This window comes from Neolamprologus brichardi, chromosome 7, assembly GCF_056152115.1.
Source record: "Neolamprologus brichardi isolate AB-2024 chromosome 7, ASM5615211v1, whole genome shotgun sequence".
NCBI lineage: Eukaryota > Metazoa > Chordata > Actinopteri > Cichliformes > Cichlidae > Neolamprologus > Neolamprologus brichardi.
In genome coordinates, this window is record NC_142110.1 from 44,452 (window position 1) to 65,568 (window position 21,117).

Consider the following 21,117-nt stretch of genomic DNA (forward strand, 5'->3'; position numbering starts at 1 on the left):
TGTTTTTAAATTAGGCTCAATTATGTGACAGACATCCCATGTCAGTTTGGCCTCATACTGGGCCGGATTATCCAGCACACACTCTGACCACAAGCCCAGGGGCCACGCACAGCTGGGCTCCATCCAAGAGACAGGAAACAAAACCAACATGATAATAAGGAGCACCATTTGATCTTCTTACATTTTAGCTTGTCAAGCCAAACATACTAAAAACATGAGCATACATATGTTTCCTGATAAAATGATGTGACAGGTAGAACAGAGTAAAGTGGTAGTGTTACAGCCTTTCTCCTCTCTGCTGCCAAGGCTGTTAGTCTCTCCCAAACTTAGCTACAGGACTTCCAAATGAATGAAAGCAGCAGAAGTGGCTTTACAAATGAAAGAAGAGGAGAAGAAGAGGAGAGGGAGGGCACCCTGACCATCACTCCAGCTGAAAACATCACACTTCCATTAAAGTTGGTGAGAAAATGTTGAGCAGGATGAACTGCTGGCTAATATGGAGGCTGTAGCAGCAGCTCACGGTCACCGTGGATTTTCACTCATGAAAAAGCTCTGGCTGCTTCATTTCTTATTTCATCTCAGAGACTTTAAGGCTTCAGTGAAGCTGTACTGTGATGCTTCCTCTCCATATTCAGCCCAATGTGCTCTGTGTTGTTTTATGCAGGTCATCTAAACAGGAATGAGCAGCTCATTTCAATATAAAAGGTTGGAACTGTAAAAAAAACAAATAGAGCTCATAAACTGAAACTGATTTCATTTTTTCAGCTGGAACATTTTAGTTGTTCCTTTTTCAATACATACATAATTATATTTACAGTAAGTCTTATCATTCCCCTTTCCCTGTCAGTCACCACCAATGTTCCCTCTAATGTTTCATGTGTCTGAACACACAAACTCCCTGAGTGTCCCTTGGACCACTGTGAGCAACAGCAGACGTGTGCACTGTGGTCACGCCAGCATCAAATCCATCCAAGTTACATGGTTTATTAAAATAATCAAATTACAGCATTTACATTTATGTTAGACTACTTTCAATTAACTGATTTAGCCCACTTACAATGAAAATTAAAAACAATCTTGTTCATGACCTGTGTAGCATGTTAACACTATTGGAAGTAAAAATAACTTCAACTCTGATTTTGAAAACACAACTTTCTTTCTTTCTTTTTTTAAAAATAAAGCTCTGACTTGTATTATGAGTCTGTGGTCTCGGAGAGAGTCTGTAACTCTCTGTCTGCAAAACACAGTAAATAATGACCAATGTTGGGCAATTAATTATATAGTTACTTCTTCAAAAAAGTAGCTGAGTTATGCAAACAACAACGTTTTTTGCAGCTGTTTACCTAAAAATGCAGCCAAGGCGTTTTTTAAATAAACATTTCAAACTATTTACAGAACAATCAGCTGTTCTGCATCAAATCTGATGCCACACAAATTATTTGTGCCACTGCAAAAAATAATTTCTGTCCACTATGAGATGAAGCAGAACAACAGCCTGATACCTGCAGGCCTGACAACAGGAGATGTATCACTGCTTAACATTCAGCAGTCGCCTCATTGTTCTGACACACACAACAAAACCATTGACTACACTACACACTAACTACACAAGATTTGCGCTAAACGTCGCAAATCTCTCACATCTCAAACACCGCCGTCACTCCTAAACTTCCCCCTTCCCTAAATAACTAAATGTCATGTTGCCATATCATTTTTTGATTGGTTGACATGGTACATTTTTCCACCAATAGGAAAGGGTGGGGGTTTTTGCTCACAGGCTTTCGAGCGTTTTCCCTATAAAACACCGTTTTCACCGTTTCTTCCTGCAGTAAATATAAACAATGACAGTATTCAGGAAGAAAAACAAACATTGCACATATTTTTATCATAGCTCTGGTTTTACGTGGCCGATCAACACAATTTAAAAACTGGTATAAAGTCCACACTTTTTCCGTCAGTTGTTCCGTCTGTCCTGCTCACATCTCCAATGGTTGTACACGTTGTCATTAACGTGGCTTCACTCCATATCAGCCACGCCGCTTTGCTAGCTAAAACACCGGTGTCGGCACATAAGGACGCTGTCATAGCCTGTCAACGACGTTGATTAGCTGCGTATATACAAATGTGAATCGCATCATTGGCTGGACTATGGGAAAAGGTGGCATCATTCTAATCCCATACGGGAGCAGCCAGTCACTCACTGACTAACACTGCAAAACAGAATTGTTAAAGTTTTAATTTTAATTTCAATTAAGATTTGATTTTTTTTTTTTTTTTGTGCGCAACTGTCATGGTCCTGGGTCGGTGACCCAGCGCTTCAAGTTGATTATTATCATTTTTCTAGTTTATTCTGATTTTGTATTTGTTCTTAGGGTTTGAGTTGTGTGTTTCTATCATCCCTACCTGTGTCTCTCCTCTGCGTTCTGTACGTGTCCCCAGTTGGTTGTGTAAAACAGTCTGTGTGTTTCCTGTTTTACTTTGTAGGTTTGTGTCTCGTTATGTCCATTAGTTCCAGCTGTGTCCCCGCCTGTCTGCCATTTCCTAATTACCTGGTGTGTGTATTTATAGTGCGTGTCTGCCTGTGCCCCTCGTCAAGTTGTCTATGTTCATTCCCTGTGTTTCTCTGTGTATCTGCCGTGTATTTAATGTTATTCCGTGTTTCTCCGCGTCTCTCTGCTCCTCGCTCCATGTCCTCCTTTTGTATTAGCTTTTCCAGTTTAGGTTTATGTTCAGTTCTGCCCACACCTTGGTTATTGTGCACTGTAAATAAAACCCACTTGCACCTCCGCCACTGTCTGCTTTTGGATCCTCCTTCCTCACCTCCACACGACTGCCGCCCCAGCCGTGACAGCAACGCAGATTTTCTGTGCACAGAGACCGTGCCAGCAGTGCGCAATCGTGCACGCGTGCAGCTTAGAGGGAACATTGGGCACCACCACAGTTCACAAAACTTTACTTCAGATTTGTTTTCATGTTTTGATCCAGTGATGAGAGCCGTTTCCCCCATGTCCAGTCCTTGTACTAAGCTAGGCTAAACATGTCCAGTGCCTGTCTCTGTGCAGCTTTTAATCTGATGTTAATAAGGTAGAAATGGAGGAAGAAGAAAATGACTTCATCAATCAACATGCAGCTGCCAACCCAAATGGTGAGGTAGTGGTTAGTTATTACTGTTGTTTATGATCCCCTACATTTTCCTACATTCAAATATATTCTCCAGCTACAATAATGTTTGTGTTCCTAAAAGGATTTTATGAATGTGTTATTGTTCATGTCACATCTGGATGAAACAAAGAGGAAGAGAGGTTTATCCTTCATGATCACAAACTGTTCCAGCATGTAAACCTGAGATCTGTGTGGAGCAGCTGACCTGTACGATGTGCTCAACACAAACATTATTTACCATCAGTTGCTGTGTGACTGAACCACATGGGTGTATGAAACATCGCTTTTAGTTTTAATAGCACATGGCAACATTCAAACGTGAATCTATACAGTAACACTTTGATTTGTTACAGTGAGGAGACTGATGAAGGGAACAATGAGGGGAAACTGTAACAGCAGCAACAGAAACCAGGACACAAAGCTGAGGTCTGGGTTCCTCTATGCTACACACAGCCTTCTGCTCCTAGACTTTAGTAAACACATAAATATCTCCAAGTACACTTACTTCAGAAACTCTATTAAACTCATTACAAGTTTACTTCAGCTTTAAATTACTCACAACATCAGCGCACATGAGTAAACAAAGTAACTCACACAGCTACTGTTCATCTTTAGTCATCTTTAATACAAATATACCTCATTACTATGAATCTCTCAGCTACCTGCTCATTGAACTGAACAATAATTCTGTTTTACCATTAAAACAAAATATGTGACTGTAAAAAAAACTTCAGACAGTAATTAAGAATCTCCTAAGCAATCCAAAGATAAAGAAAGGTTCACCTGCCAATTCTATAAAGCTTGGTTGTTTATACAATAATATCATTTAATGATCAGCAGTGGGGATGTTTGGATCCTGACCTGAGAGTTTCCAGTGTACAATGTGGACTCTGCAGTGCAGCAGACAGAAGCTTCACTCCTGAATCCCGCAGGTCATTGTTACTCAGGTCCAGCTCTTTCAGACTAGAGGACTGGGAGTTGAGAACTGAGGACAGAGCATCACAGCTTCTCTCTGAGAGGTTACAGCCACTCAGTCTGGAAGAAAATAAACAAATTAATTAAATCAGTCAAATGAAAAAATATTTAATGCCAGCATGCAATACAGTTATTGGTTAACTAAATAGCTTCATTAAAACACAACTCTTCTTCTATATCAGCACTTACTCCTTGTAAGCTCCACCTGCTCCACCTTCTGAGTCAGAAGACATGAAAACAAACTGTAAATCTAGTCGAAACATGATTGGAAATCTTCTCAGATCCATTTGTACATTTAGAGCCTGACACTGAAATATAGCAGCACGGACATTCCCAGCAGCAAAGGGTTCTTGCTGATCTGAGCTGGCTTGGCCCTGGCTTATTGAAGATTAAAGAAAGCGGAATCAGCTGTTCAAAACCCCACAAGGCGGCCCGCTGTGACTGAAACAATGGGACAGGTCGTGACTTCTCAAAATGGTCTCATTGAACGCAGCAAATCAAATCAAATTTCAAATCAAATTTTATTTGTCACATACACAGTCATACACAGTACGATATGCAGTGAAATGCTTGGACAACTGCTCGTGACCTTAAAAAAAAAAAAAAAAAAAAAAAAAAGGCTATGAATAAGATAGGAAATAAATAAATAAATATGAAAAAATAAAAAAGGGGTAAATTTAACCAGGAAGGAATAAAATAAAATAAAATATAAAAAATTAAGTTAAGAATGAGATAACTGTACAACACAAATTAGAATGAAGGGTAATTTAACTGGGAAAGAATAAGATAAAATATATAAATTAAAGTTGAAAATAAGATAACTGTACAACAAAATACACAGTATAGACATATATAAACATATATAAGAATGTATGAGAAATATAAATATATATACACACAATAACAGCAGCCGAAATATTAACTGGAAATGAGGAATATAATGTCCAGTGTTGTGCAAATATGCTTAAAGTGATGAAGTGAAAACAATGTCCAGAGTGACCAGTGTGTGTAAGAACTATATGTGTGGGTCAGTCCTGTGTGGTGGTGTGATTGAGAGACCGTATCGCCTGCGGGAAGAAGCTCCTCCTCAGTCTCTCTGTGTTGGTCTTCAGGGAGCAGAATCGCTTTCCTGACCTCAACAGAGAGAACAGTCCGTTGTTGGGGTGGCTGAGGTCCTTCACGATCTTCCTGGCCTTGGTCCAGCACCGTCTGCTGTAGATTGAGTGCAGGTCAGGGAGCTCTGAGCGGATGGTGCGCTCAGCTGAACGCACAACCCTCTGTAGAGCTCGTCTGTCCTGCATGGTGCTGTTCCCGAACCAGGTTAAGATGTTTCCCGTCAGGATGCTCTCTATGGTGCAGGAGTAAAAGTTCCTGAGCACCTTGGGGGGCAGTCGGAAGTCTCTCAAGCGTCTGAGGTGGTAGAGACGCTGACAGGCCTTTTTCACCACGGTGTTGATGTGACAGGACCATGACAGGTCCTGCGTGATGTGAACTCCGAGGTATTTGAAGCTGTCCACTCTCTCCACTGGGCACTCGTTGATGACGGGGGTCTGGTAGTTCCTCTCCTGCTTAGTGCTGAAGTCCACTATCAACTCCTTTGTCTTACTGACGTTTAGAAGGAGGTTGTTCCTCTGGCACCAGTTCTCCAGATTCCTAATCTCCTTCAGGTAGGGCGTCTCGTTGTTGTCAGAGATCAGGCCCACCACGACGGTGTCGTCAGCAAACTTGATGATGGTGGTGGAGCTGGTAGTGGCCACACAGTCATATGTGTACAGGGAGTACAGCAGGGGGCTCAGAACACACCCCTGGGGGGCTCCAGTGCTGAGAGTGGTGGAGGCTGAGACATGTCCGCCCATCCTTACTGCCTGTGGTCTGCCAGTTAGGAAGTTGGAGATCCACTGACACATAGATGAGCTGAGTCCCAGATGCTCCAGCTTGGTGGTGAGTGTGGAGGGAATTATGGTATTAAATGCAGAGCTGTAGTCTATGAAGAGCATTTTAACATAATTCCCCCTTCTAGTGTCCAAGTGAGTAAGTGATGTGTGGAGGAGATGAGAGATGGCATCGTCTGTGGAACGATTTGGACGGTAAGCGAACTGTAGTGGGTCCAGTGTGTCTGGTAGTGAAGAAATGATGAAGTCTCTGACCAGGCGTTCAAAGCACTTCATCACTACTGAGGTGAGGGCTACAGGGCGATAGTCATTGAGAGAAGCAGGGTGGGGTTTCTTTGGGACAGGAACAATGATGGACTCTTTGAAGCATGTGGGGATCACCGACTGAGATAAAGAGATGTTGAATATCTCAGTGAACACAGGTGCTAGCTGGTATGCGCAGTCTCTGAGGATACGACCTGGGATGCCGTCTGGTCCTGCTGCTTTCCTGGTGTTCACTCTCTTGAAGGCTCTCCTTACTTCATGCTCGGAGATGACGAGCACATTTCCGGTGCTGGCAGTATCTTCCTGTCTGCAGCCGTTAGCGCCGCTAGCACTAGCATCGTTGGAGTCCTTAGCTGCAGCCTCGAAGCGAGCATAGAAAGTGTTCAGCTCATCTGCCAGAGTCACGGCCGTGTTCGTCATACCGGTTGTTGGTGCTTTATAATCCGTTATTGTCCTTATTCCCCGCCACAGGCTCCTAGAGTCACTCTGTTGGAGTTGTGACTCTAGTTTCCTCCCGTAGCGCTGCTTCGCCTCTTTCACCGCCTTCCGCACGTTATATGACGCGGCTTTGTACAGGTCCATGTCCCCCGTCGTGAGTCCCGTGTTGTAGGCAGCGGTGCGGGATCTCAGAGCGTCGCGGATGGTTTTATCCACCCACGGCTTCTGGTTGGGAAACGTTGTGATAGTCTTTGTCTCCACGGTATCATCCGCTAGTTTCCCGATGAATCCCACAACCGCTTCCGTAAACACGTTGACATCATCGTCGGAGCTGTTTCTGAACATGTCCCAGTCTGCGTCGTCGAGTGCGTCCTGTAACGCGGCCACCGATTGATCCGTCCAGCGCGCGACCTTCCTCTGAACCGGAACTTCCCGTTTCAGCCTTTGTTTGTATTTTGGCATGAGGAAGATGGCGGCGTGATCGGATTTGCCAAACGGAGGGCGGGATTGTGCCTTGTAGCCGTCCTTGACCGTAGTGTAGCAGTGGTCTAGTGTCCTTTCACCTCTGGTGGGGCAGGTGATATGTTGATAAAAGTTCGGCGCTGCGCGTTTGAGGTTGGCACTATTAAAGTCTCCCGTTACAATAAGCGCAGCGTCCCGGTGTTGTGTCTGGTGCTGTGTGAGTGCCTCATGCAGCTCGCATAAGGCGGTGACCGTGTCCGCTTGTGGTGGAATATAAACGGCACTTATAATGACCGATGTAAACTCTCGAGGTAGATAAAAAGGACGACACATGATGGACAGTAGTTCCAGATTTGGTGTGCAGGAGCGTGTGAGAGGAACAACGTTCGCACTGTTGCACCAATTGTTGTTCACCATTAAACACACGCCGCCTCCCCTTGACTTCCCCGAGTCCCGTGTCCTGTCCATGCGGTGAACCGAGAAGAACTCGGCCGGCTGGATGGCGTGGTCCGGCACCGCTGGGTTCAGCCATGTCTCGGTGAAGCAGAGGAGATTGCAGTCCCGAATGTCTCTCTGGAACTTTATCCTGGCCCTGAGGTCATCAAGCTTGTTCTCCAGTGACTGGACGTTGGCGAGCAGGATGCTAGGCAGAGGTGTGCGGTGTGCACGAGCTCTCAGCCTGTTCCTGACGCCGGCTCGTTTCCCTCGAGGCCGCCGCTTCGCGTCGCGTCCTTTGTTCCCCCTCAAGATCTCACTCGGCCAGCTCGGATCCGGAGTTAAAAACTTCGAATTGTGAGTACATCGTATACCAATAGAAACAAGAGTGTCACTGTCATACCTAATGTACCCAATGGTGATGATTTTGCCGATTTAGAAACGCTGAAAACTAACTTAAAGAACAAAAACAAAGAAAAGGTGGTCGGAGCAGTCGTGACGGCAGCCGACCTCACCGGCGCCATCTTAAAAATGGATAAGATCTTTTTTTTTGTGTGTGTGTGTGTGTGTGTGTGTGTCCCGTTTGGATCTTTAGCCATCAGAATTGTTGTCTTAAGGCCAGGAAAGATGCCAAGCGGATTTATTTTACCAAGTGGATCATCATGGCCTTGCCATATTGGTCCATTTGATTGACCTTTATTATAATTATGAATTTATTTTATTTTTGGTTGCTATAAACGGGACAGACATGACTGGGGGATAGGACAGGGAGAAAGAATGAAAGAAAGAGAGGGAGAGAAAGAAAACCAAAGGGGAGAAGAGACGGTGAGAAAGGGGGGAAGAAAGAAAGAAAAACAAACAAAACACCTGGATCACCTGTATGGAGAAAAAAAACAGAAGAGAAAGCAAACAAAAAAAGAGCAACATAATAAAAAACAGCACCATCACAATAAACTAGCTAGCAGAAGATAACAGTAGATACTAAATATTAAACGATATTGTGCAGCACGCAAGATAGACAGCGCACAATGTACTTTGAGGCAGCAGCCAAGAAAGGTGTAGTCCGCATCTGTGAACACCCATGTGTACACCTCTGTGCATACCTGTGTGGATCAGCATGCTTGTATTCCAAAGGTTTCTCCATGTTACGATCTGCTGGGGAGTGTGGGGAGCCATAGCCCGTCCCCCAGGGTATGAAGCAGGTATGGAGGAGATCCAGGCCCCAGATATCCAGAGGCCCCAGACTACAAGGACCCGAGGAGGACCACCAAAAGGGGGGGAACCATGCCAAACTCCTGGGAAGAGCTGAGTAAAGCCCCAAACGAGAGGTCACCCAGCAGCTACGGAGCAGAGGCCAGAGGGGGTTGCAGTGGTGTGCCCGCAGGCTCTGCCGGTAGCCAGCTGTGCCAGAGAGGACTGAGCTTCAGACCAAGAGGCCAGAGGCCTGAGGGCATCCCATCCCCCGGAAGAGGCCCAGCCGGGCCACAAGCTCCAGGCCCCGCCAATCGGCCACCAGGAGTGAGCCGCTACGTACATAAGCGCCCAGCCCCAGTCGACAAGGACCACCAACACACCAACCTCTGAGGGCATCAGCCACCGGCAGGGTGTGTGGTGAGGGGAGATAGGCCTCCGTACTTTGGAGGGCCTGAGATGTACCCAGAGAGGTTGAGTCTAAGACCCAACCTGACATATAGACACAGACGAACAGGCGCACGCGGACACAAACGTGCATTCCCACCCCATATACACAACCAAATACTCGGCACTCACCCAACGTGTAGACAGACACATATAGACACTGCACAGACAGTCGCACTCCCCAAACATACTCTATATCCCAGGTCCAGGTACCCTCACCTCCAGAGGGGCAAGCCGCACCTAAACCCAGGAGATGTAACCCATCTCTCTGGGGTGGAGGCAAGCGGACCATCTCCTTATCTGCAGTAGCAGGGAGGCCCCGCATCCCAGACCCCAATCTGACAGCCAGCACCTCCTCCCAGCCCCCCAGCCCTGACGGCTAACAGAACCGGGGTGAGTGAAGACCCCAAACCTCCCTACGCCCGCTCATATGTAGTGTTGCTGTGTGCTGTTCTAAACTGCATTTAAAACACAGGAGAGCGTGGATCCTGCTTCCTCTCAGAGAGCAGCACGGCTCCTCCCGAAGACCCTTAGTGTCTATATACATTTATAATTGAGGGTAGGGCACCAGCACCAGAGGTGGGTTGGAATACACCGACCATCCTCCGGATGCTGTAAAACGTGCCCACCCCCAAGGCCCTATATGTATGTGTTATGTGAGAGTGTGAGTAATGTGGATGTCTAGGTTGCAGAATAAAATTGAGGCACAGGCGGCCAGAAGGGGACAGAGGGGGAGTGCCTCCCCTGCACCCTGGTGACATACCTGCACCCCAAGCCCTGCGTGTGTGGGTGGGTGTGGTAGAGCGGGAATAGGGAGGCAGCTGAGGATGGGGAGGGAAGAAAGGGAGGGGCAAGCGGACCCTCCCTGGGGCCAGCTCCCCCGCTGACCCCAGTAGGCACCCCCACACTCTGGAACCCACCAGGGCAAGGGGGCCCAGGGCCATCCGGACCGGGGCCCGCAGCAGCAGCACCGCCCAGCCCCACAGAGTCCGGGGCAGCCCACCCGACTCCACCCCAGAGAAAACTGCACCCACCCCATCATCCAATCATCTCATCTACACAAGACAATAGACACCCAGGTTGAGTTCATTCTCTACCTCTCCTATATATCTCCCCCACCTGCAGAGTGAGCTCCTGTAGAGAGGAGACCACCTGCAAAGATATAACAACCTCCCCACCAGTTAGAGAGCCTCCTAGTTGGGCCGATACACCAGAGGTCCCCTGCACTGGGGCTGAGCCCCCCTGCACCCACCCGCCCACTGCTCCGGCGACACAACAGCCAGGACCCAAGCCCCAAGGCCCAGCCAGCACCCCAGACCGGGGGGCGGAGCACCCCCAGACCCCCAAGCCTCCACGCCCGTCCCGGACCCACCCAGGGGCAGCCAGGCTACCAGGCCAATTCAATTCAATTCAATTCAATTTTATTTATATAGCGCCAAATCACAACAAAAGTCGCCTCAAGGCGCTTCATAGATACAGAGAAAAACCCAACAGTCATATGACCCCCTATGAGCAAGCACTTTGGCGACAGTGGGAAGGAAAAACTCCCTTTTAACAGGAAGAAACCTCCGGCAGAACCAGGCTCAGGGAGGGGCGGCCATCTGCTGCGACCGGTTGGGGTGAGAGAAGGAAGACAGGATGAAAGACATGCTGTGGAAGAGAGACAGAGATTAATAACAGATACGATTCAATACAGAGAGGTCTGTTAACACATAGTGAGTGAGAAAGGTGACTGGAAAGGAAAAACTCAATGCATCATGGGAATCCCCCGGCAGCCTACATCTATTGCAGCATAACTAAGGGAGGATTCAGGGTCACCTGGTCCAGCCCTAACTATATGCCTTAGCAAAAATGAAAGTTTTAAGCCTAATCTTAAAAGTAGAGATAGTGTCTGTCTCCCGAATCCAAACTGGAAGCTGGTTCCACAGAAGAGGGGCCTGAAAACTGAAGGCTCTCCCTCCCATTCTACTTTTAAATACTCTAGGAACAACAAGTAGGCCTGCAGAGCGGGAGCGAAGTGCTCTAATAGGGTGATATGGTACTACAAGGTCATTAAGATAAGATGGGGCCTGATTATTTAAGACCTTGTATGTGAGGAGCAGGATTTTGAATTCAATTCTGGATTTAACAGGAAGCCAATGAAGGGAAGCCAAAACAGGAGAAATATGCTCTCTCTTTCTAGTCCCTGTCAGTACTCTTGCTGCAGGATTTTGGATTAACTGAAGGCTTTTCAGTGAGTTTTTTGGACATCCTGATAATAATGAATTGCAGTAGTCCAGCCTGGAAGTAATAAATGCATGAACTAGTTTTTCAGCGTCACTCTGAGACAGGATATTTCTAATTTTAGAGATGTTGCGCAAATGGAAGATCGCAGTCTTACATATTTGTTTAATATGTGCGTTGAAGGACATATCCTGGTCAAAAATGACTCCAAGGTTCCTCACAGTGTTACTGGAGGCCAAGGTAATGCCATCCAGAGTAAGAATCTGGTTAGATACCATATTTCTAAGCTTTTCAGCGCCGAGTACAATGACCTCAGTTTTATCTGAGTTAAGAAGCAGAAAGTTAGTGGCCATCCAAGTCTTTATGTCTTTAAGACATTCCTGCAGTTTAACTAATTGGTGTGTGTTATCTGGCTTCATGGACAGATAGAGCTGGGTGTCATCTGCATAGCAGTGAAAATGTATGCTATGTCTTCTAATGATGCTGCCTAGGGGAAGCATGTATAATGTAAACAGAATTGGTCCTAGCACTGAACCCTTTGGAACTCCATAATTAACCTCAGTGTGTGAAGAGGACTCTCCATTTACATGCACAAATTGGAGTCTATTAGATAGATATGATACAAACCACTGCAGTGCAATACCTGTAATACCTACAGCATGTTCTAATCGCTCTAATAGGATATTATGGTCAACAGTATCGAATGCTGCACTAAGGTCAAGAAGGACAAGCACAGAGATGAGTCCATTGTCAGAGGCCATAAGACCAGTAACCAACGTCCACCAGCACAGACCCTCCCCCATCTCCGCTGTACGCAGCCACAAGGAAAACACCATCTAAGAGTCCCCAGAGCCCTTAACCAGGTCATGGCCACATCCCCCGAGTTAGGCCCTCCAGGGAAACGTCCCTAGGGACTCCCCAGACGCCCTAAGGCCGTCCCTACCCCCATATCAACCACAATAGCGAAGGCAGGACCAAACCGTGACCTCCCACCCCCACTAGGTGATGAAGCCAATCAAAGGAGCCCAAAGGGATTGATCAAATGTGATGGCAGAGGTTGTATCAAGACTAATGTGATTTATTAGATGGTTTTTATATTGGTTAGAATTAAGATTATTTTTATTTTTCCAGTTAATGAGGACCATTTTCTTGGCAATGCATAGGGCCGTAAAAACAATGTGGGCTGTTTTTATTTCTGCAGTGACCTCATCCAAGTTGCCCAGCAAGCATACTAAAGGGGAGGCTGGAATGCTACATTTCAGACACTTTGATAAGCACGCATAAGATCTTGAAGAAGCTCATGGCGGTCGTGAGTTCTCAGACTTTGCTCTTTGAGCGCAAAATGGATAACCTCTTGGAGAAGCTCATGGCTCTCCAACGGGAGATTGAGAGACGAGTGACGGACTGTTAGATCAGCTGTGAAATTGACATGCAGTTGTTCGCACCAAAGAAAACCACCATCATTTCATGCGGCTAACATACCGGCACCAGCTGTGGTCTCAAGGCTGGAGCTGAACATAACAAATCTCACCCTGATAATAGACGGTGTTTAGTCTGCTCCTTCCCATCCTAAGCATGCTTATCCCCTCCCGGTGCGGACGGTGGGTCGAGGGGACCAGCGCAAATGCTGCAGGCCCGGATGCGCTGTCTACACCGGCTGTCTCTCACCTTTTACCCATCCCTGTTGCTTGTCATGTGTTTCTATGCCATATTAAGAGTTTTTATGTGCTCTGCGCTAAGGTCATTTTTTTTTCTGTTCTCAAACTGATCTCTGTGTTGGAGCTCAGTCTGGGGGGTGTTCTTTTTTCTCCTCATCTTTCCTGATGTTGTGCATTTTCTGCTGTTTGGTTCCGGGTCGCTGCTCTAGCGGCTGACCATCCAGCTACCTGGCCTGACCTGTCTCCCCAATGTGATGTTTGTGTATTGTATGTACGGTTGGCAAGGTCAGTATCCTAATTGCCCCTTGAAAATAAATACAGTGTTCTGAATCTGAAAAGATTACAGAAGACGACTCTGTTCAGTAAATATTACGCTCATGCTGTCAAGAAATACCAAAGGTAGGTAAAACTCTGGTTGTTGCAGCCATCCAGTATGACATGCTTTGTACTGTTCTGCTGCAGTTTGTGACACCTGGTTGATGAGTTGTGAAGGATGATGAAACAAACACTTCACTCTTTTTTCTTCTAAACTGGATGTAATTTTGGCAGCCGAGAGTTTTTCACAATCGATCCCAGCTGCAAATAGGAAAACAACAAATAAATAACTTTACCCACTTGGATCTTTATCATTCAAGATTGTGAAAAGATTCTCTACTCAGAGAATACTGGGGATTTTAGATGAGAGAGATTATTTGGAAGATGGGGAAGCATTTTCAAAACTTGAGGCCTTTTGTCTTCACTGTATAGGACAGAGAAGACAGGAAGGGAGGGAGGAACACACAGGAAAATGGTCTTGGGCAGACTCAAACCAGGCCCTGGAGTCACGACTCTAACTTTCAGTACATGGGTCACCTGCTCAGCCAGGTAAGCTACAGCAGTCAGCAGTGTGTGAGTTAATTTGAAGACAATGATGACTATAAGTCAGGTAAAAAAAAATAAATTTATCATCAGCCAACAAGGGGAAAACAGTGAGCTTGAATGACCAAGCTTTGACCAAGGGTGGCTCACTCCTCGGTCTTCTTGCCCAAGGAGTGAACCACCCTGCATGACTACAGTACAGGCCCTCCAACCTGATTTTTAACTTTTCGTCCCAGATACCACCTTAAAAATAATCTAGATTAGGATATGTTGGCTGATCTGAATTGTGTTCTAGATCCAATCACAACAAACAGAGAGCTGTTGTGTGTCCAAGGTGAACAGGAAGAATATATACATGCATAAAGTCAATAAAGTCAGAAGGTTTGCTTTAGACTGTGCTGCAGTTTATCATCAAAGACTGACAAACAGACACCATGCTGCCAATAAATGGCATCAAGTCTGACTTGAGGTTTTTCTTTTTTTTTAAATCAAGATTACATTTTATAGCAACCACAGCAGAGCTAACCAGGGAAGGTGTGCTTGAGGGGATATAGCTAAAACAGCTGGTTTCAGGCTGAAGATGAACTAAGGTGCTGCACCCAATTCTGTAACAACATTTTGACAACAGTGTGAAAGAAAAACTGGAAGAAAAGCAGGTTCAGGGAGGGACAAACATCTGCTGCAACCAGATTGGAGTGAGAGGAGAGAGCAGGCCAACAACAACAAAGAAACAACAAACACACTGTGGAAGACTGAAGCAGTTTAGTTTAAAGTGTAACTAAGGATGTTTCTCTGGCTGCCATGATTCACTGAGTAATTCAAATGCTTTCTTTAATGCAGGACCCACCATGCATGTAAAAGCAAGGGTTTCACCAATATTTGTGACTAAAAAAAGACCTGCAGTAGAAATGTATCTAGGAGCATGCATGTGAATATAAAGTATCACAACATTAGGCACATGCAGCCTAACTTTTTAAACAAAGACTAATAACATAACAGCAGCAGTGATGATCAGAGTTTATGGTGGATTCAGCGTCTCGAGTACACCGAGTTCTGGAGACATCAAAGAGGTTACAGTTGTATTGGAGAAATCCCAAAACTTTAGGATACAAATTCATAAAAAGACAGAAAGCCTGGTGAAATAAATTACTGACACAGTTGGATGTTAAAAGTAAAGACATGAGTACAAATGTACTCACAGAGCTTTGTTGGAGGCTTTGACCACTGGCAGCAGCCTCAGAAGAGCCTCCTCTGAAGCAGAGTATTTCTTCAGGTCAAACACATCCAGATCTTTTTCTGATGACAGTAAGATGAAGACCAGAGCTGACCACTGAGCAGGAGACAGTTTATCTGTGGAGAGACGCCCTGATCTCAGGGACTGTTGGATCTCCTCCACTAGAGAACGATCATTCAGTTCATTCAGACAGTGGAACAGATTGATGCTTTTCTCTGCAGACAGATTCTCACTGAGCTTCTTCTTGATGTACTGGACTGTTTTCTTATTGGTCTGTGAGCTACTTCCTGTCTGTGTCAGCAGACCTCGTAGGAGAGTCTGATTGGTCTGTATTGAAAGACCCAGGAGGAAGCGGAGGAACAAGTCCATGTGTCCATTTGGACTCTGTAAGGCCTTGTTCAAAGCACTCTGGTGGAGAGCTTTTATATTACTTTTCTTTTTAAAAAATAATGACATCTGGGAGGTTGTTTGTTGTTCTTCCAGCAGATTGAGTCCAGAGTTCATGAAGGTCAGATGGACATGAAGAGCAGCCAGAAACTCCTGAACACTCAGATGGATGAAGCAGAATAACTTGTCCTGGTACAGTCCTCTCTCCTCTTTAAAGATCTGTGTGAACACTCCTGAGTACACTGAGGCTGCTCTGATATCGATGCCACACTCTGTCAGGTCTGATTCATAGAAGATCAGGCGTCCTTTCTGCAGCTGATCAAAAGCCAGTTTTCCCAGAGACTCATTCATCTTCCTGCTCTCTGGACTCCAGTGTGGATCTGTCTCAGCTCCTCCATCATACTTGACCTTCTTCACTTTGGCCTGAACCACCAGGAAGTGGATGTACATCTCAGTCAGGGTCTTGGGCAGCTGTCCTCCCTCTCTGGTTTCCAGCACATCCTCCAGAACTGTAGCAGTGATCCAGCAGAAGACTGGGATGTGGCACATGATGTGGAGGCTTCGTGATGTCTTGATGTGGGAGATGATGCTGCTGGCCTGCTCCTCATCTCTGAATCTCTTCCTGAAGTACTCCTCCTTCTGTGGGTCAGTGAACCCTCTGACCTCTGTCACCATGCCAACACAGTCAGGAGGGATCTGATTGGCTGCTGCAGGTCGTGTGGTTATCCAGAGGCGAGCAGAGGGAAGCAGTTTCCCCCTGATGAGGTTTATCAGCAACACATCCACTGAGGTGGACTTTCTAGGGTCAGTTAGAATTGTACTTTTGTGGAAGTCCAGAGGAAGTCGACACTCATCCAGACCATCAAAGATGAACACAACCTGGAAGTCTTCAAAGCTGCAGATTCCTGCTTCTTTGGTTTCAGTAAAGAAGTGATGAACAAGTCCCACCAAGCTGAACTTTTCCTCTTTCAGCACATTCAGCTCTCTGAAAGTGAATGGAAATATGAACTGGATGTCCCGGTTGGCTTTGCCTTCCGTCCAGTCCAGGGTGTATTTCCGTGTTAAGACTGTTTTCCCAATGCCAGCCACTCCCTTTGTCAGCACTGTTCTGATTGGTTCATCTCTTTCAGGTGAGGCTTTAAAGATGTCTTCTTGTCTGATTGTTGTTTCTGGTCTGTCTGGTTTCCTGGATGCTGTTTCAATCTGTCTGACCTCATGTTCATCATTGACCTCTGCAGTCCCTCCCTCTGTGATGTAGAGCTCTGTGTAGATCTGATTCAGAAGGGTTGGGTTTCCGGCTTTAGCGATCCCCTCAAACACACACTCGAACTTCTTCTTTAAGATAGACTTGAGATGACGTTGAAACACTCTGATGAGATTTCCTAAAGAAACAATGGATTAATTATGTCAAAAAACTATTTATTAAATACACATGCAAATTTTCCCCCCACACAATAAGTATTTATATTTCTCCTCCGTGAATCGCAACCTTATAGTGGTGGAGGGGTTTGTGTGTCCCAGGGATCCCAGGGGCTATGTTGTCTGGTGCTTTTGCCCCCTGGTAGGGTCTCCCATGGCAAATTGGTCCTGGGTGAGGGACCAGACAAAGAGCGATTCAGAAGACCCTTATGAAAAGAACATCGAGGGAACAGTTTACCCTGCCCGGGATAGGGTTACCGGGGCCCCGCCCTGGAGCCAGGCCCGGGGAGGGTGCCCGAGGGCGAGCGTCTGGTGGCTGGGCCTTAGTCCATGGGGCCCGGCCGGGCACAGCCGAAGAGGAGACATGGGCCCATCCTCCCCCAGGCCCACCACCCGCAGGTGGCGCCATAGGGGTTGGGTGCATTGTGTGCCGGGTGGCAGCCAGGAGCGGAGGCCCTGGCGGACTGACCCCGGGCTGCCAAGACTGGCAATAGGGACATGGAATGTCACCTCTCTGGTGGGGAAGGAGCCTGAGTTAGTGCGTGAGGTTGAGAGGTACCGGCTAGATATAGTCGGGCTCACCTCTACGCATGGCTTGGGCTCTGGAACCAGTCTCCTGGAGAGGGGCTGGACTCTGTCTCAGTCTGGAGTTGCCCCTGGTGAGAGGCGGCGGGCAGGGGTGGGTATTCTAATATCCCCTCGGCTTGCTGCCGGTACGTTGGGGTTTTTCCCGGTGGACGAGAGGGTTTGTTCCCTGCGCCTTAGGGTCGGGGAACGGGTCCTGACTGTCATCTGCGCTTATGCGCCAAGTGGCAGTTCGGAGTACCCAGCCTTCTTAGAGTCCCTGGGGGGGTGCTGGAAGGTGCTCCACCTGGAGACTCTGTTGTCCTGCTGGGAGACTTCAATGCTCACGTGGGTAACGACAGCGAGACCTGGAGGGGCGTGATTGGGAGGAACGGCCTCCCTGATCTGAACCCGTGCGGTGCCTTGTTATTGGACTTCTGTGCTAATCACAGTTTGACCATAACGAACACCTTGTTCGAACATAAGAGTGTCCATAAGTGCACGTGGCACCAGGACGCTCTAGGCCGTAGGTCGATGATCGATTTTGTAATCGTATCACCAGACCTGCGACCATATGTTCTGGACACTCGGGTAAAGAGAGGGGCTGAGCTGTCAACTGATCACCACCTGGTGGTGAGTTGGATTAGGTGGGGGGGGAGGACGCTGGACAGACCTGGTGCACCTAAACGCGTAGTGAGGGTGTGCTGGCAACGACTAGCAGAGGCCCCACGAGATCTTCAACGCACACCTCCGGCAGAGCTTCAACAGCATTCCGAGGGAGGCAGGGGACATTGAGTCCGAATGGACCATGTTCAGCGTCTCCATTGCCGAAGCTGCTGCACTGAGCTGCGGCCGCAAGGTGGTTGGTGCCTGCCGTGGTGGTAATCCCCGAACCAAATGGTGGATACCAGAGGTGAAGGGAGCCACCAGGCTGAAGAAGGAGTCCTATCGGGCTTGGTTAGCCTGTGGGACTCCGGAGGCAGCCGACAGGTATCGACAGGCCGAGCAGAATGCGGCTCGGGCAGTGGCTGAAGCAAAAACTCGGGTGTGGGAGGAGTTCGGAGAGGCCATGGAAAAAGACTTTCGGACTGCCTCGAAGAGCTTCTGGCAAACCGTCAGGCATCTCAGGAGGGGAAAGCGGTGCTCTACCTGCACTGTGTATAGTGCTGGCGGAGCGCTGCTGACGTCGACTGAGAAAATTGTCAGGCGGTGGAAGGAATACTTCGAGGACCTCCTTAATCCCACTGACGCGTCTTCCGAGGAGGAAGCAGAGTCTGGGGATGAGGGGAATGACCCGCCAATTTCCGGGGGCGAGGTCACTGAGGCAGTTAAACAACTCCTTGGTGGCAGAGCCCTGGTGTTGATGAGGTCCACCCCAAGTTCCTGAAGGCTCTGGACGTTGTAGGGCTGTCCTGGTTGACACGCCTCTGCAATGTTGCGTGGAGATCAGGGGCAGTACCCGTGGACTGGCAGACCGGGGTGGTGGTCCCCATTTTTAAGAAGAGGGACCGGAGGGTGTGTTCCAACTACAGGGGGATCACACTCCTCAGCCTCCCTGGGAAAGTCTATGCCAGGGTGCTGGAACGGAGAGTTCGTCCGCTAGTCGAACCTCGGATACAGGAGGAACAATGCGGTTTTCGTCCTGGTCGCGGAACACTGGACCAGCTCTTCATCCTCTCGAGGATACTTGAGGGTGCATGGGAGTTTGCCCAACCAGTCTACATGTGTTTTGTGGAATTGGAGAAGGCATTCGACCGTGTCCCTCGGGGTGTCCTGTGGGAGGTGTTGTGGGAGTATGGGGTGTCTGGCCCATTGCTACGGGCCATTCTATCCCTATACAACCGTTGCAAGAGCTTGGTTCGCATTGCCGGCAATAAGTCGGACTCGTTCCCGTGGGTGATGGGCTCCGCCAGGGCTGCCCTTTGTCACCGGTTCTGTTCATAATTTTTATGTACAGGATTTCTAGGCGCAGCCAAGTGGCGGAGGGCTTTCGCTTTAGTGGCCTCAGAATCTCATCTCTGATTTTTGCGGATGATGTGGTTCTGTTGGCTTCATCGGGTGAGGGCCTCCAGCTCGCACTGGAGCGGTTCGCAGCCAAGTGTGAAGCAGCGGGAATGAGGATCAGCACCTCCAAATCTGAGGCCATGGTTCTCAGCCGGAAAAGGGTGGAGTGCCCATTCCGGGTCGGGGATGAGTTCCTGCCCCAAGTGGAGGAGTTCAAGTATCTCGGGGTCTTGTTCGGGAGTGATGGGAGAAGGGAGCCGGAGATCGACAGACGGATTGGGGCTGCAGCTGCAGTAATGCAGACGCTGCACCGGTCCGTCGTGGTGAAGAGGGAGCTGAGTGTAAAAGCGAAGCTCTCAATTTACTGGTCGATCTACGTCCCTACCCTCACCTATGGCCACGAGCTGTGGGTAGGGACCGAAAGAACGAGATTGCGGATACAAGCGGCGGAAATGAGCTTCCTCCGAAGGGTGGCTGGCCTCTCCCTTAGAGATAGGGTGAGAAGTTCGGCCATCCGGGAGGGGCTCAGAGTAGAGCCGCTGCTGCTCCACATCGAAAGGAGCCAGCTGAAGTGGTTTGGGCATCTGACAAGGATGCCCCCTGGGCGCCTCCTGTGTGAGGTGTTCCAGGCATGTCCCACCGGGAGGAGGCCCCGGGGCAGACCCAGGACACGCTGGAGAGATTATATCTCTCGGCTGGCCTGGGAACGCCTTGGTGTTCCCCCGGATAAGCTCGAGGAGGTGGCTGGGGAGAGGGAGGTCTGGGCCTCTTTGCTTAGGCTGCTGCCCCCGCGACCCGGCCTCGGATAAAGCGGATGAAGATGGAGATGGACAATAAGTATTTGAATACATGTCGGTTCATCTTTTAAGACTTCAGTAAATATTCCAGTCATCAAGCAGCTTAAACCTTCAGAGAAATCCTCTTACTGCTCTGCAGATGGTCAGCCAGCTCCTCCTGCTTCATTCTCCTCAAGAAATTGAGTGAAATCTCCATAAATGCCTCTCTGGTGCTCGTCCTCTCGTCTTCATTTTCAGTCTCCAACACCTCCTCATCCTCCTGACTCTCTAAGCATTCTGGGTAATCTGAACTCAGAACCTTCTGGATCTTCTTCAGCTCGTTCTTCACAAAAGTGATGATGTTGTCCTCCAGCAACTGGAACAGAATACTTTATGAATGAGCTAATGAGACTGAAATCATGGAGCCAAACATCAGATCCATGTTGGACACACTGACAATCCACTGGTCTACAAAGAGCAGCATGGAGATGACTGTGAACAGAAGAGATGTAACAGTAGTTGTTGTACATGTACAGACCATAAATATGGAGTCCAGCTGTGTTTGATGCTGCTGGGCAGACTGACCACTGGGAACCTCTGAGCTCTGCTGGTCCACTCTGTGGAGGAAACATGAAGGATCAGTTCAAAGACAGATTATTGATCCAGTAAATGGTATTTTGGCAAAGAATGTGATTTAGGTGACTACTCGTAGTTGTAAATATTCATAA

The 21,117-nt window shown here is 47.8% G+C and overlaps 2 protein-coding genes across 5 annotated transcripts in view; both read right to left on the reverse strand.

The window, feature by feature from the left end:
• LOC102780107 (protein NLRC3-like) overlaps window positions 1-21,117 on the reverse strand; it is a 63,599-nt gene that overhangs the window by 34,350 nt on the left and 8,132 nt on the right. For all 4 annotated transcript variants that reach the window (XM_087844312.1, XM_087844313.1, XM_087844314.1 and 1 more), the window contains 4 exons: window positions 20,928-21,006; window positions 20,540-20,765; window positions 15,205-17,008; window positions 4,024-4,197 (listed from right to left, as the gene is read on the reverse strand). In XM_087844312.1, coding sequence (XP_087700438.1) covers window positions 4,024-4,197; window positions 15,205-17,008; window positions 20,540-20,765; window positions 20,928-21,006 — 2,283 coding nt within the window. The remainder of the gene's footprint in view (window positions 1-4,023; window positions 4,198-15,204; window positions 17,009-20,539; window positions 20,766-20,927; window positions 21,007-21,117) is intronic.
• Window positions 4,323-8,772, reverse strand: LOC148101872 (uncharacterized). Its single transcript, XM_087844309.1, has 3 exons — window positions 8,732-8,772; window positions 5,776-7,956; window positions 4,323-4,515 (listed from the first exon to the last, which is right to left on the reverse strand). The coding sequence occupies exons 1-3, from the start codon at window positions 8,770-8,772 to the stop codon at window positions 4,323-4,325; spliced, it is 2,415 nt and encodes an 804-aa protein (XP_087700435.1).

What these genes read in the sequence shown, in the direction of transcription:
- LOC148101872 (XM_087844309.1), bottom strand. Translation starts at nt 8,772, where the DNA reads ATGGAGAAACCTTTGGAATACAAGCATGCTGATCCACACAG. An exon ending in AAGCATGCTGATCCACACAG is followed by an intron (nt 7,957 to 8,731) that starts GTATGCACAGAG and finishes TCCGGATCCGAG; the next exon opens with CTGGCCGAGTGAGATCTTGA. An exon ending in ATTAGGAATCTGGAGAACTG is followed by an intron (nt 4,516 to 5,775) that starts GTGCCAGAGGAA and finishes ATCTTCAATAAG; the next exon opens with CCAGGGCCAAGCCAGCTCAG.